General features: G+C 36.6%; 1 protein-coding gene across 2 annotated transcripts in view; it reads left to right on the forward strand.

Annotated features, from left to right (window-relative positions):
- Positions 1-14988, forward strand: part of LOC149089463 (uncharacterized) — a 171705-nt gene that overhangs the window by 41229 nt on the left and 115488 nt on the right. For both annotated transcript variants that reach the window (XM_089238742.1, XM_089238746.1), the window contains exon 13: positions 1960-2138. In XM_089238742.1, the coding sequence (XP_089094868.1) occupies positions 1960-2138 (179 nt within the window). The remainder of the gene's footprint in view (positions 1-1959; positions 2139-14988) is intronic.

The raw sequence follows: 14988 nt of genomic DNA on the forward strand, positions 1-14988 counted from the left end.
TTCTACTCCACAAACCTAAGAGATTAATGTTTAATGTTTAGCAGATATATGTATCAACTATGGAATTATTAGTGAATTGATTGGGTCGGTTTTATAAGAATATCACCCTGTATTATGGAATTTTATTTCCTGCACAGTCTGCTGCACTGAATAATCTTTGCTTATGCAAATTTCTTTATTTTGGAAAAAAAATGTTTTCCTGTTATTCACAGCAGCATTTAATGAGCGTTTGCAAATTCCATTCACCAATTATAAAATATTAAAGAATAGAAATGGTTCTTGGCGATAACTTTTTAGAAAAAATGGCAATTCACATCTATGTGTGTTTAAAAATTTATTTTTTTACAATAAAATTTTTTTGAATATTTTTACTCCAATTTCTCAAAAAAAAAAAAAAAAAAAATCTGCATATAATATGCAACTGCCTATATCTGCAAGCAGAAGTTCTAATGTTTTTTCAACATTTATTATCCATGGCTTCATCTATTATACGCTGGGGAAAATGTAGTAGTACACTTTATCTATATATATAAAATTGATTTTCTGTCTGTCTGTGTGTATGTTCTCTTTACAAATCTACAATTTTAGATCGATCGTCGCCAAATTTTGAATATATACCAAATGGGACCCGACTTAAACGATAGGCTACTTTAAAATTTCGTCAGAGCAGGGCAAATGCCCCAAATGGGCAAAAAACTGTTGGGCAACAATGGTTTTTGGACCTCAACAATCACTTTCGGAACGTTTACTTTGGTTACCGTGGTTCCCTAGCAATGCGTTTCAGACGTGTTTATGCCTTTACAATGGCTTGCCGCTTTTTCAATAGTCAGAGTCGTCATCAGCATCACTTTGAGGGACAGGCAAAGGATGATCTCATGGAAATCAGTTGTAAAATTGCCGATTTTAATGTAGAAATGCGGAAATTTAGTGGGGGTTTCCTGCCACATCAGTAATTTTAAAAATTGTATAGAATTCTCGATTTTTGAAATATTGAATTCGCTTAGAGATATACGAAGCCCAGAAGATTAAATATGAAGTAATTAGCCGGACCGGCTTTTTGAGTTAGATATTCGTACAATAACATTGATTTTTCAATTTTTTTATTCATATTTTCTCAAGCATGAAAATTAATGTCTCCGTAATGTCTTTTGATTAAAATTAATTAATGATTTAAAATTAATTATGAACCCGTAAAAGTACATCGAAACATTCCACAGCTTTAATTAAGCATTTTTGGAGGCTGAAAACAGGCAGATCTCGATAACTTGAAGTTCGGGGGGGGGGGGCATCAAAATACCTAACGCCCCTTAAAAAAGGAAAAAAATGTATTCATTTCTACGTTTCTGGATTTGTTTCTTTCAAGAGTCGCCATATTGGTTAACTTAGACACGGTTTGTATGTCCCTCAAAGAAAGAAGGGGAAATCGCGTGATCCAAAAAGCCTTACTGAAGAAAACCCGGGCAGCGCTGGGTATTATAGCTAGTACATATATAATATAAATGTTTTTTGAAAAGAAATCTGGAATATGTAAAATTATAATTTTTGCTTGAATAATGTTCATCTTTCATCTTTTCATTGATCTTTCATTTGAATATACAGTGAAAATTCCTATACAATGGTACCTTTATAACTAGAATCGCTTATATAATGATATTAATCTATGGTCCAAATGCAGTTTCCACTGTGTCTCGATAAATCCTTTATAATGCTACATTTCCCTGGTCCTTCAAGTATTGTGGTTATAGGAGTTTCACTGTATATTTCTAGCCAACTCATTTACGTTGATTATTATGCTTGTCGTTATATTCTTTGTCAAATTGGCAGGTGCAGAAAATCACAGTAGTATGACAGAAAAGATCAATGTTGATTTGTTTGGAAAAATTTAATGACTTGAATTCTGATTGTATTTGAAAACTTTACATCACTAGATGTTAAAAAAATTATGTATTTTTATTTTAGGAGATGAAAATGCAAAATCTGTGATACTGATGTTACGATTAAAGCATTCTTATGATGTATTAGAAAATTGCTTCTCAAGTGATGAAAACTCAGAAAAAACAGATGTGTTTACAATTACATTTTGGGTTTTTGTTAATATTGCTGTCCATCTTGAACACATCTTTGGTGAAAATTTTAGGGTTTGTATTAATTTATATTTAAAATGAATTTTTTTTCAATGCTTGAGAATGTGTTAAATTTTAAAGCATTGCTGAAACTTCCATATTTTTTACCATTATTTTCTATTTATATAAAAAATTGACACGTTTTTAAGAAAAATAAAATTTAATTGATCTTAAAAATGTGTCAATTTTTTGTATAAATTAAAACCAGGCAAAGTTCTAATTTTTGTGATAACCATTATTTTCTAGTCTTATTAGTTAATTTTGAATTTTTGTAGAAAAATTTGAAAAATTTTGTTTTTAACGCTTTCCAAAATTTTTCAATGCTCTTCCATGTTTGTTCATGATAATCCGGAAGGAAAACAGCAGTTAACCCTTAACTATTATGGTGGATTTGTGTGACATAAGTGATAATCAGAAAAAACAGATGTGTCCAGCAATCTAACTTGCAACGTACTACAATGGAATCCTGTTTGCACTGTTTTCATGATACCGGGTCAAAATGATGTATAAATTTGGATAACAAACTTATTTGTAGGAGTGGAAAGTGTGCTACAATCACTACAAACTGCTACAATTACAGACGTCTGCTATATTCTGCTACAATTTTGACAATTTCCCCATGTTTGCTACATTCTGCTACAAAAACTCCAAAATTCTGCACCATCTTGTGCCAAAAACAAAATTTTCCTTTAAGAAATTTTGAAGTTATGTCAATAGAAGCTGACTTTTCGATGACGTCATTTGTCCTTTACTGCAATTTTATTTCTTGGGGCCGCAAATGGCATTAGCTTGAGGATCTCCCTCAATATTCGACACCTACGTTTCAGACAACGTATAAAATTGGGTCAAACTACACGAGTTGCAGCTCATCCACAGAACAAAAACCCTTCAATCGCTGTTTCCAGCTATTTTTTCGAAAAAAAAAGTTACTGCTTTGATTTAATTTCACAAAAAATTCAATCCGAGTACATCTGTTTTCACTCCTAATTTTTAACTGATTTGTGATTGCTCCGTGTATTTTATTTTCCAGCATCTTTAACAGATTTTCAATCTCTCGTTTTGCTTCCAAGTTTTCTATTATTCATTTTCTACTAATTCATTCTCTTGATATGGAATTTTCTTTCACGCCATTCACCAGCATGTTTAGTGTTCAATGGAAAATGGTTTCCAGATGAGCATTAATTAAAATTACTTTGTCTAGACCAGTGGTTAGCAAACCGCGGCTCGCGAGCCTCATGCTCCTCTTTGGCCCCTTGAGTGTGGCTCTTCCACAAAATAGTATGTGCGGGTGCACAAAAATTCCAGATTTTTCCAGATTTCATGTTCAGACACACATTTTGGCCATTTTTTTCTCGCTCCCTTCCCTACCAAGTGAATCAGCATTTGCTGGAAAAAAAAGAGTGAAAGCCTGACACTGCTGTCACATGACACATCCGAAACCAATCAAAACTGGATTTTGGGTCGAAACTGGGAAGTTTGGGTAGAAGTTGTCGAAAACGAGGCTTTTTGTCGTAGATAGACACAAAAGACGAGTCTCCTCTCAGAACAGGGGGGGGGGGGAAGCATGCAACGTTTTCCATCATCCTGGAGAAACCGCAAGACATCCAGGCTCTGTCGCAAGAAGCAACGTAAGCTCTTCGCCCCCCCCCCCCGGAGGGTGGGAAGCCCAGGGCATCTCCGGCAAAACCAATATTTATTGATACGTCAAAGATTACATATAGTGCAAGGAAATTAAAATTTCTGTAAAACGAAGAATCAAATTAATCAAGTTAAAGTCAAAGTGCAACGGGTACGGATAATAAATAATCATAGAAAGTTGTATAAAATCGTATCGCAAAAGGCGCAATCAGAAATTCGATTGATCAAGGATTGTATGACAGAAGGGCAGAGCACCCCATTGAGCTCGGGCAGTTCAATACACTCAGTCCAATTCGCTTTTGATCACTGTTGAAGATCTTTAAAATATCTCCGGGACTTGATTAGATTTGGGATTCATCCTGCTCCTCGTCTGCAAACAGTGCCACCAGTGAACTGTCAGGATGAAGACGTGGCGATCTCCTTAACGGAGGCGCTGGTACTGGAGTTACAGGAGCTGGAGGAGACAGATCCCTTATCTTCTCAGGATGTTCAAGGAATTTCACCATTTATCTTATCTTTTGATTCTTTTCAACTTAGTATGCCAAGCATCCATGTTCTGTGTAGATGGGCAGCCGGCGAACAGAAGTGAAAGGGCGTCAGGCTCAAGACAAGAGCACTTATCACTGGAAATTGCTTTAAAGCGATGTAAGTTTTCCGGGAAAGGTCCATGACCTGTGACAAATAAGATGAGTTCACGTGACTAGCCCCTACTCCTAGTATCTACTTTCTTTATAACTTCATGAGTTGATCTTCCTGATGCCTCCGGCATATCCTAGTCCAGTTGCCACTTTGCTATCATGTCCTGCCAGAGGAAAGACTTGGCGTAAGAAGCTGGATATATATAAGAGTTTGTTGGAAAAGTCTCCGGTATTGGTCGCTTCTTTAGCTGCCGCATCCGCTAGCTCGTTTCCCCACTGGCCATTGTGGGCTTTTATGCAGGAGATGCGTATTCAAGGGTGAGATACAAGTACACTTCTGATCCTTCTGGCCATTGCGTTTTCAGAGAGAAAATTTAGAATGGCCTGGATACTCGAACGGCTATTCGATCTCATTACAGTCTGCGTCCTTTTCGTAGCTGCATCCAGAGCTGCTGTAAATATAGCGAGCATCTCAGCTTGATATACTGAATTGTTTTCTTTTAGTTAAGCAGCCCATTTATCCACGATCTCCGTTCCCACGGTTTTTATACAGGCAGCTCCTGTACCTGATTCCAGTTTAGAGCCATCAGTGTAATATACGACTGATTTTTCCTTAGGTATATTCTAGATTCATCCTGCGATGAATCTAGAAGTACTTGATTGACTTGCAGAGATTCTGCAGGATGCGAGGTCCAGCCTATAGTCTTTTGCTCGAAGGCTTCCGGGACTAATGTTCCCTCTAGCAATGGACATGACTTGTGAAGCTTTAGAAGACACATTACTCTGACCAGGAATTCTATCTTCAGGGATAATGGCTGAAGCCCCAGAATCACCTGTAGAGTTGGTAGGTGTATTTCTGTCCTCTCTCCATCTGCATCCAACATTGGTCATCGCTGCTAAAGCAATCCACTGGGGCGACCAACCGAAGACTATGTTCCTGGGGTATCTGTCCCACAAGCCTTGGGCTTTCATCTACGACGTCCTCCGGCTAACATCTCGTTGGATGAACTTACAGTGAACCTGTTTTTCACACATTTCCCAGAGAAGGAAGCCAGATATCCATAAGACAAGTAAAATAATAACTTAATAAACTTCAAGTAAAGTTTATTAAGTTAATTTTAGGGAGCGTTGTGGAGTAAAAGAGGATGTAGTGTCGAGGATTGAAAAAGGTATGTTGAGATGGTTTGGATATATGGAGAGGATGAACGAAAGTAGATGTAACAAGTGTACACACACAAGTCGAGTGTGGATGGGAGAGTTGGGTCTACCTCAGCGAACGTACCTCAATCAGATCCAGGACTTTTTTAGCAAAGGCCAGCTGAGGAGTACCTTAATTAAGTTAATAACAGTGTATCTACCTATATAGTTTAAGTTTGAAAAATTTGGCTCTCAAAAGAAATTTCAATCGTTGTACTGTTGATATTTGGCTCTGTTGACTAATGAGTTTGCTGACCACTAATTCTAGACCAATGCCATGGTTGGTTTGAAAGGTATTTGATGTAAGATTCCAGCAAAGCTTATTTATACAGACAAGCAGAGGCCAACAAAAATTCACAAACCTTTTCTTTGGGTATGTGGTAGACACTCTGATAATGAAAATAATAAGGTAACAAGCTAGCATCCCTTGCAGCCACAGTGACCATTTTTGTCACATCATTATCATATTCTGCATACCAGAGCTAATTGTATCGGGATCTACAGTTTATAGCCAATTCCAAAACCGACACAGTTCCATAGAATGGCAATCGCCCCTTCCTAGGTCTGAATTCAATAAGAAACATTTGGGTATCATAAAATACAAGATGATCTAACAAACCTATGAAATAAATCATCCCGGAGCAGTCCTTTTTTTAACGGCCATCCCATGCAGACTACATTGCTTTGAGATAAAGTGGTTATACCGACAGCTATAGGGGCTTCCACATCTAGGAATGTGGTTTGTGTGGGTCGTTATTTTTTATGTACACCTTGAGTCTGGCGCCTTAGACCATTCGGCCATCCTGACATTCTATGCACACCTGGGCCACAATTTGTCCCGGGTCCCTTTATTAAAAATATATATATAATAGCCCCTGTGTGCACACAATCATGTGAAGGAGCAGGGAAGGCTTGAGACAAAATTCTCACCTGTGCAAGACATAATTTTTATGCTTCTGGCATATAAGCTGCATGAGTAAAATTGTCTGGGGGGAAAATCACAGATTTGTATATGCCATAAGTAATATGGTGATAACATAGGCAGTTTAGTCATTAAAGCTCTTATCCTGGGCTTTATATTCATTTACTTCATAAACTTATACATAATACATATTTATTGTATACTATCTGAGTCGTGTTCCAGTTATATGGAATGAATTAGAAATTACAATAGTTTCAGCAAATTATTCCATCCAACACAGTCATAGTTTGAAATTTGCAGAAAAAATTTTCATTCTAATTTTTGATTTCAAAGATAGATGGCAACACTTGAACACAAAACAAGCACAACACTTTTATTTTCTTTTTTTTCAGTATATTATATTTTTCTTTTGTTCAGTATATTATCTATTTGTTCCTTTGAAACCAACCACGACCATGGTATAGACCAGTGTTTATCAACCTTTCTGAACCCAAGGACCAGTAAAATGTCTGAAATAATTCAATGGACCACTTGTGTCCCATATTACGGGACATTTTTGTATTTTTAGTGATTCTGAATTTCTTTTTTATACATTTATCCTGTGATTTTCAATGATGTTTATTTAAATTGATAATGTTCACTAAAATCTTTAATAAACGATGTATTTAGGGGTCATTCAAGTATTACGTCAGCTTAGATGGGGTTCCCGATTTGCTAAATTTTGATGACAAGGGGGAGGGGGGATTTGGATGATGCTCACGTCATCAACTACGCTTTATGAGAAGGGGATTTGGATGATGCTCACGTCATCAACTACGCTTTATGAGAATATGAAATATTCTTAATGGCATCTTACTCTGTGCACCAAAAATGAGAAAAATCTTTCGCTAGTTTGTGGGCATCTGAACTAACATTCTCCCTAATGATAAATCTGTTACAGAGCCACTTCAGCTATCTCTAAATGTTTCACTGATCCTTCAAGTGCTCAGGAAATGTTTTCGGGCTGCTTAAGTGCTCTGGAAATGTTTCCAGGCTGCTTTTTAGTGGAACTGTGCAACGCATCACTCAAGTGATCCATAATTATGCCATGGATCACTTAAGTTATCTGGGAATGTTCCGTGGGTAACTTGAGTGATGTACAACCACAGTGGGGGCTGCTTAAGTGCTTTAAAATTGTAGCGCATGTTACTCAGGAGATCTTTAAATGTGCCACAGATCGTTTAAGTAGAACTGTGTCGCAGGTTATTTAAGTGATCTTCGAATGTGCCGCGGGCCTACTTCAGTGATCTGAAAATGTGCCACTGGCTCCCTAAATGCTTTGGAATTGTGCCACAGGTCATTTAAACTATCTGTAAATGTGCCGCTTAGTTCATTTTTACAAAATTTGGTTTGAGGGGGCAAGTCACATCAGATAACCTTCAGGTCCACATTTGATCCGCAGGCCAAGGGTGTACCATATATGGCTTAGAGGGTAGGTGCAATGAATTTTTTAAAAAGATATTTTGAGTTCTAAGCCTTCAAATAGCATTGAAATTAACAGAAATTGATTAAGATAACATATAAAGGTATTTTCTTTCGAAATTTTAATTTAAAAAAATTTTCACATAAAAAATGTTTTTTTCTGTCTAGGGGAGAGTGCAAGAGTCCCCTTATGTCCCCTCCGTCATACGTTTCTGATCCCACCAATATGCGTTAGGGGGCAGGGGGCAGTGCTGACGTAATTTTGCTTACGGGGGGGGGGGTTTAACAATTTGCTGACGTAATACTTGAATGGCCTCTTATAACATGATAACTTTGGGTATAAATGCAAATATTCATCTAACATTGTCAAGTTAAACTGTTTTTCCTCAATTTTCAGCAATTTTCACTATAATTAGGGATTTTGTTGACTTATGGCAATGTTTTTAAAGACAATTGCTGACGCCTTGTATTTTACAGTCATTTGAAAGTTTTTTCCATCAAATTTTTGTTTACTTTAATTTGTAGCCTTTTATTTATATAGAAATGTCTTCTCCATTTGTTAATACAAGATTAGGGGACTGAGATGAATTTTCTTCTTTGTAATCATTATCTCCACAAATAACCAGTCTTTCGATGAATCTTGCATTAACAAGTGGAGAGGACATTTCTATATACATGTGGCCATCTGGTGGCCTATGCCATTCACAAACTATTAGTTGATTGCTGCCGCCGTCCATGTACAGAACCTTTCAACATATACGCTCCAAGCTTGAAATATTCCATCTGCTTCCATAGCTTAGTTGATAGAGCACTCGTCCGGCAAACGAGAGACCAGGGTTTGTGTCCCCATGGGGGCAGATATGAATTTTCTTCCTAGTAATCATCTCCACAAATAACCAGTCTTTTAATTAATCTTGTATTTACCTTTTATTTCTCTAGCCTTCATCTCTTTTAGCAGTAGGCCTAATTAGCAAATTTGTCGTAAATAACATTTTTGGGCTGCAAATTAGAAATATAGTGTATTTAGAATCACAATTTCCCGCATTTTCCTTGATGAGGTATAATGAACCTAAGTATGAAGGTACAATTTTCATTTGCAAATCCATATGGATATTACTATAATATGAATTACAACAATTGAATAATTTTCAATCCAGTTAAAATTGAATTATCAAGTTTTCCTGTGGACCACCTACGCCATCGTCGTGGACCATAGGTTGAGAAAGGCTGGTCTAGACAAAGGAATTTTAATTAATGCTCATCTGGAAACCATTTTCTATTGAACACTAAACATGCTAGTGAATGGCGTGAAAGGAAATTCTATAACAAGGAAATAAATAGTAGAAAATGAATAATAGAAAACTTGCAAGCAAAACAAGAGACTGGAAATTTGTTAAAGATGCTAGAAAATAAAATACATGAAGCAATCACAAATCAGTGAAAAATAGGTAGTGAAAACAAATGTACTCGGATTGAATTTTTTGTGAAAATAGAATCATTCTATTAAATTTCTAATAGTTTAATCATTATTTTATAGTTTTTATTTCTGTAGTTTAAATCAAAAATAATTTAAATCTATAGTTTTAATCACTGTATTTAAATTTCTGAGAATTTTGAAAAAATATTCTAATAATTGCTCAGGAAAAGAAGTCATCTCAAAGAGTATGTTGAATCAAACTGAGATAATGATGAAGATCGAACTCGAAAAACAACACTTATCATTTTAAATATGAAATGGGTAAATTCTAGTAAAAGAAGCAAGATCATATGTTCAAAAATTCTTGAAACTGAAGAGAACAAAAGTACAACTTAGAATTGCGTCAGCGACAAAAGCAAGAAAAATAATTACTTTTCTAGTGAGTGTTTCAAGCCTCTCCTTTAGTGATTTTTTTTTTAATTAGTAATTACCAGGTCTACAAGCTAAATCTTAAAATACTCATTTTCAAATTATTTCTGAAATCTGAAATACTGTATGTTAGCCTATCATTTGTTGATATTGTAGAGAACGTAAAAATATATAAAATACAAATCTGACCAAGCATTTCTTCAAAATAACCTCAACATTGTCTCTCAATGGTACTCGTCCTGGCAATTATCCCTTAATTCTTCAAAAACGGTTTTTATGAGAATTACTTGCAAAAGACTTCCCCTCGTTTCTTCTTACACTATCGATAACTCCTTGATCACCGAAATTTCTAGTTATAAATATCTGGGTGTAATTATTTCTGCCGACCTCCATTGGAATTCCCACGTTGATTACCTCTGTCATAAGTGTCTACAAAAACTGTTTTTTCTTCGTCGGAACCTTAAAAACTCCACCCGTCACCTTAGACATCTCTGCTTCCAAACCTACATCCTTCCTCTACTCTTATATGCCTGTGAAATCTGGGACCCCTATACTTTCTCCAATATAGACAAATTAGAATCTATTCAAAATAAATCCGCCGTTTCATTCTTAACTGTTGGTTATCCTCTGCCTCCGTCACAGCTCAAGCGCCAACTCAATATGCAACCTTTTTTTACCGGTAGATATATCTCTCGGTTATCCTTCCTTTTTAAAATTCTTCACGTCATTTTCATATTGACACCTCAAACCTTCTAACTCCGGCTTCATACTTTTCAAAAAGAATTAACCATTCACAAAAATTGGGATTGGTTCATTGAGCCAGATTTTCCCAGTGGCCGAAATTGTTCCCAAGGGCTCTGGATAATGCTTGGGTTTCAATCTCATCATTGTTAAGATGGGAAACCAGGCTCTGTTGATTTTCATCCTCTCGCTTTTGAGATTCAAAAGCACAAGAAGAACTAAAGAAAAAAATATAAAAAAAAATAAGAAATATCAACTTGCAACCTGATGATATGCTGGTGAGCTTTGACATCGTATCATTGTTCACCAAGGTGCCACTGAAAGAGGTCTTAGCACTACTCGATGAAAAAGATATAGTAGGCCTTTTCCAGCTTTGCCTTACTACAACCTGTTTCACCTGGAACAACATCATCTATGAACAGATGGATGGAGTAGCTATGGGAAGCCCCTTGAGCCCGGTAGTTGCCAACTTCTTTATGGAAAAATTCGAGGAGCAGGCAGTAACAACAGCGCCTCTCAAACCAACAATTTGGCTCCGCTACGTTGACGATACATTCGTTGTTTGGGGGCATGGTGAAGAAAATCTTCACCGATTCTTGGACCATCTCAATGGAATTCATGAGAACATCAAGTTCACTATGGAAATAGAGAAAGAAGGACAGATTCCGTTCTTGGACGTTCTGGTCAGCCGTCAAGGTCAACGTTTAGGAAACAGCATCTATCGCAAGCCTACTCACACCAACAGATATGTTCATAAGCTCTCCAATCATCATCCTCACCAAAAACGAGGTGTACTGAAAACCTTGATCGAGAGGGCAAGAAGACTATGTGAAGGAAAAGATCTAGGTAAAGAGATTGAGCACTTAAAATCAGTTTTCCGCTCTAATGGGTACACAAAAGACAACATCAAGAAAGCCTTATGCTCCATCAAGGAATCACCAACGGAAAATGAGCAGTCACAATCAATTGGAAAAGCTGTGCTGCCTTTTATCCCCGGAGTGACGGCAAGAATCAGCAAGGTCATGAAAAAACATCATATAAAGACCATTTTCAAACCAACCAGAAAAATATGTAAAATGCTGCGATCAGCAAAAGACCACCGTGACCCTCTATCAACACCGGGGATCTACCGAATACCGTGCACCTGTGGTCAGGTATATATTGGGACCACAAAAAGATCTGTGGGCACGAGAATAAAAGAGCACGAACGATGCTGCAGAATGGGCCAAACAGAAAAGTTTGCGGTGGCAGAGCATGCGCTTTACGACAACCACAGTGTACAGTTCAGCAAAACACAGGTAATAGCTAATGTTGACCACTTCTTCCCACGAATCTACAGAGAGGCTATTGAAATATACAAGCACAAAAACAGCTATAATAGAAGAGAAGAAACTTTGAAATTGAGCAGATCCTGGACACCACCAGACCAGACCAGCATTAGATTTTCGCCCCCATTCCCAGCCGTTGAGGCTGACTGTGGGGTTACAGACGGGTCCAGATGGACCTATGAAGAAGTTGAAAGAGGAGACTGTGTCTGGTGTGTGTTAGAAAATGAGTGAGTGATGTGTTGTGCGTGAGAAAGTAAGTCAACGTCTGGTCAAATAAAATGGTCATGGCTTCCCCAGAATTTAGCCTAGTTTTGTAAGTTTTTTTTTTTTTTTTTTTTTTTCAATGCCGCCACACCTGAAATAAAACATAAAACCAAGAGAGCAAGTCCAAAAGCAGTACACTCAATATCACAGGGACATCACAACAAAAGCAGTGGTTAACTTTGTGTGTCAACAAAAATGTTTATCACAAGCATTCTTGCCATTCCTACCCAATATCAAAGGAATCTCGATCCGTTCAGTGTGGATTTTTATTTATTTATTTTTTTTTTATTTTTATTTATTACGGGTAAATATTGAGTAAATAGGTGCCAAGAGAGTAAATAGGTGCCAAAACGCAAAAAGAAAAAATACTGTACAAGTAACACGTACAGAAGTAATCAAAAGCATATAAGATAAGAGGTTAAATAGATTCCAATAGAACAAAATGCAGTTTGGGATTTCCCCCTGAAAAAAGGATAAATAGGAGCCAAGACATCATACAATACAGTGAAAAATCACAGAGTGATAAGAGCTATGTACATATTTACACAAGGGAAGAGTAAGAAAGATGATTAAATGTTACTCCAGGGGAGATGAAAGATCTGTTTTGGACGTCTGTAGATCTTCCTTCTGGAAGTCCTTGGTGGAGGGATTTCACTATAATTGACAATTTCATTGATATGAGAGTATGTGGAATTAGCCATACGTAAAAATTGATTTTTATTAAGCTTTTTAATGTATTTCCAGATGTGGTTAATTCTGAGATCTTTTCTTATGTTTTTTCCTCTTATAAACCATGGCGCCCCGGTGAACCTCCGAAGAGTCTTGTTTTGTGCAGTTTGTAATGATTTAATGTTAGCTTTATTAGCAAACGCCCAAGCTGGGGAGGCATACAGAAGGGTGGGCCTAATGATTGATTTGAAGAGTAAAATTTTGTTTTTAATAGAAAGTTTCGCTCTAGGGAACGTAATCTTGTTTAAAGCACCAAGTATCCCATTGGCTTTATTTCGCACATATCTGATATGTTGTTTGAATGTAAGAGCACTATTAAGAATTACACCCAGATATTTAATTTGGTCAACTGGAGCAAGGGAGTAGCTGTTAATATGTAATCGACGCAATCTGGGTATCTTTTTACATCGAGTAAACCAGATAAATTTACATTTATTGCTATTCAAGACTATGTCTGAGTCTTTACACCATTCAGTGATATCGTCTATTGAGTCTTGAAGAAAGTCAACAGCATCACCTGGCTTTCTGTGTCTACAGAGTACTACCGCATCATCAGCAAAAAGCGATAATATACCAGCCTGAGGCTCTGGAAAATCGTTGATATACAATAAGAATAGTTGAGGACCCAAAACGCTGCCTTGTGGGACAGACGCATTTACAGGTTGAACAGTAGAAAGTGTGTCATTAATATTTACTTGAAAAGTTCTACCAGTTATGTAGTGGTAGAAGAAAATTATGTAGAAATATGGAAATTGCAGGTTAATCATTTTGTTGAGGAGAGTAACAAAGTCACACTTATCAAATGCCTTGTTAATGTCTAGGAATGCAGCAGCAGCATATTCTTTATGATTGTAGACATCTGTGATAAATTCAGTTACACGGATTAATTGCGTCACGCAAGAGTGTTCTTTCCTGAAACCATGCTGTTCAGGTCTTAAAATATCATTAGTGTCAACGAAAGCTTCCAATCTGGTGGCTATGATTTTTTCATAAATTTTGCTGATATTAGTTAGAAGACTAATAGGTCTATAAGAGGTTGGAAGTAATACGTCATTTCCGTTTTTGTGAATTGCTTTAATAATAGAATGTTTCCATGGTTTAGGAAAATAATGAATCTTAAGGGCTGAGTTAAAGATATCTGTGAGTGTTGAAATTATGTTAAAAGGTAAGTTTTTTAGAGTCGTATTTGATATGTTGTCATACCCAGACGCTTTTTTGGTTTTGAGAGTAGAAATAATATCTACCACTTCGTCCACACTTGTTGATGGAATTTGTTCATCATACTTGTTTATATGTTGGTGGACGTACCCAACTACTCTGTTTTTGAGCTCTATTTGAGTACGGAGCGGCTGAACATGATTTGGTGAGAACTGCCTTCTGTATGCCTCCGCAAAAGTTTCAACTATTTCATTATCTGAGAAGACTATGCCCCCTGCACCTCGAATCTTGTTTATTCGTCTACTATTGTAGGGCTTGCAAAGGTTCCAAGCCTTCCATATGTTAGTATTATCACATGTTGCATTTTCTATAAAATTTGTGAATCTGCAATTTACGAAGTTTTCAACCTCAAGTTTAATTTCTTTACTTAATTTGTTCAAAGTAATTTTATCAGATCGCCGTCTGAATCTTTGCCAGAGGCTTCTAACCCTATTTTTGTGCCTTATTTTCTGCAAAATTTCTTTAGTTAGGCCATATTTATTTTCTTTTTGTATTGAGATAGTTGTGGAATTTTCGATTGCAGATTGAATTTTATCTGTAAGTTGATTGACTGCACTATCTATAGTGTGTGCACGTGCTGGAATGTCATTATGCGTTCCCTCGTTCACAAGCAGCTCTTTAAATTTGTTCCAGTCAGTTTTACGATATATTTTTTGTCTGTGAGGGACCGGGAAGTCAATTTGGAAAAATATAGGATTATGCGGTGAATTAAGTACTGTTTTGGTATACATATGTATTTCATATAAAAAGTTTTTAGAAATACCAAAGTCTATTACATCAGGGCTGTATCTAGCACAGGAAGGAATATGTGTAGGAATATCTGAAGAGTGAACTTCAAGAAGGTTATCAAGACAAAATTTCCTCAGAATACGACCACACCTGT

Source organism: Pholcus phalangioides, unplaced genomic scaffold (assembly GCF_987345545.1).
Source record: "Pholcus phalangioides strain wild (caught in Gottingen) unplaced genomic scaffold, Ppha-v1.0 ptg000002l_1, whole genome shotgun sequence".
Classification (NCBI taxonomy): Eukaryota; Metazoa; Arthropoda; class Arachnida; order Araneae; family Pholcidae; genus Pholcus; species Pholcus phalangioides.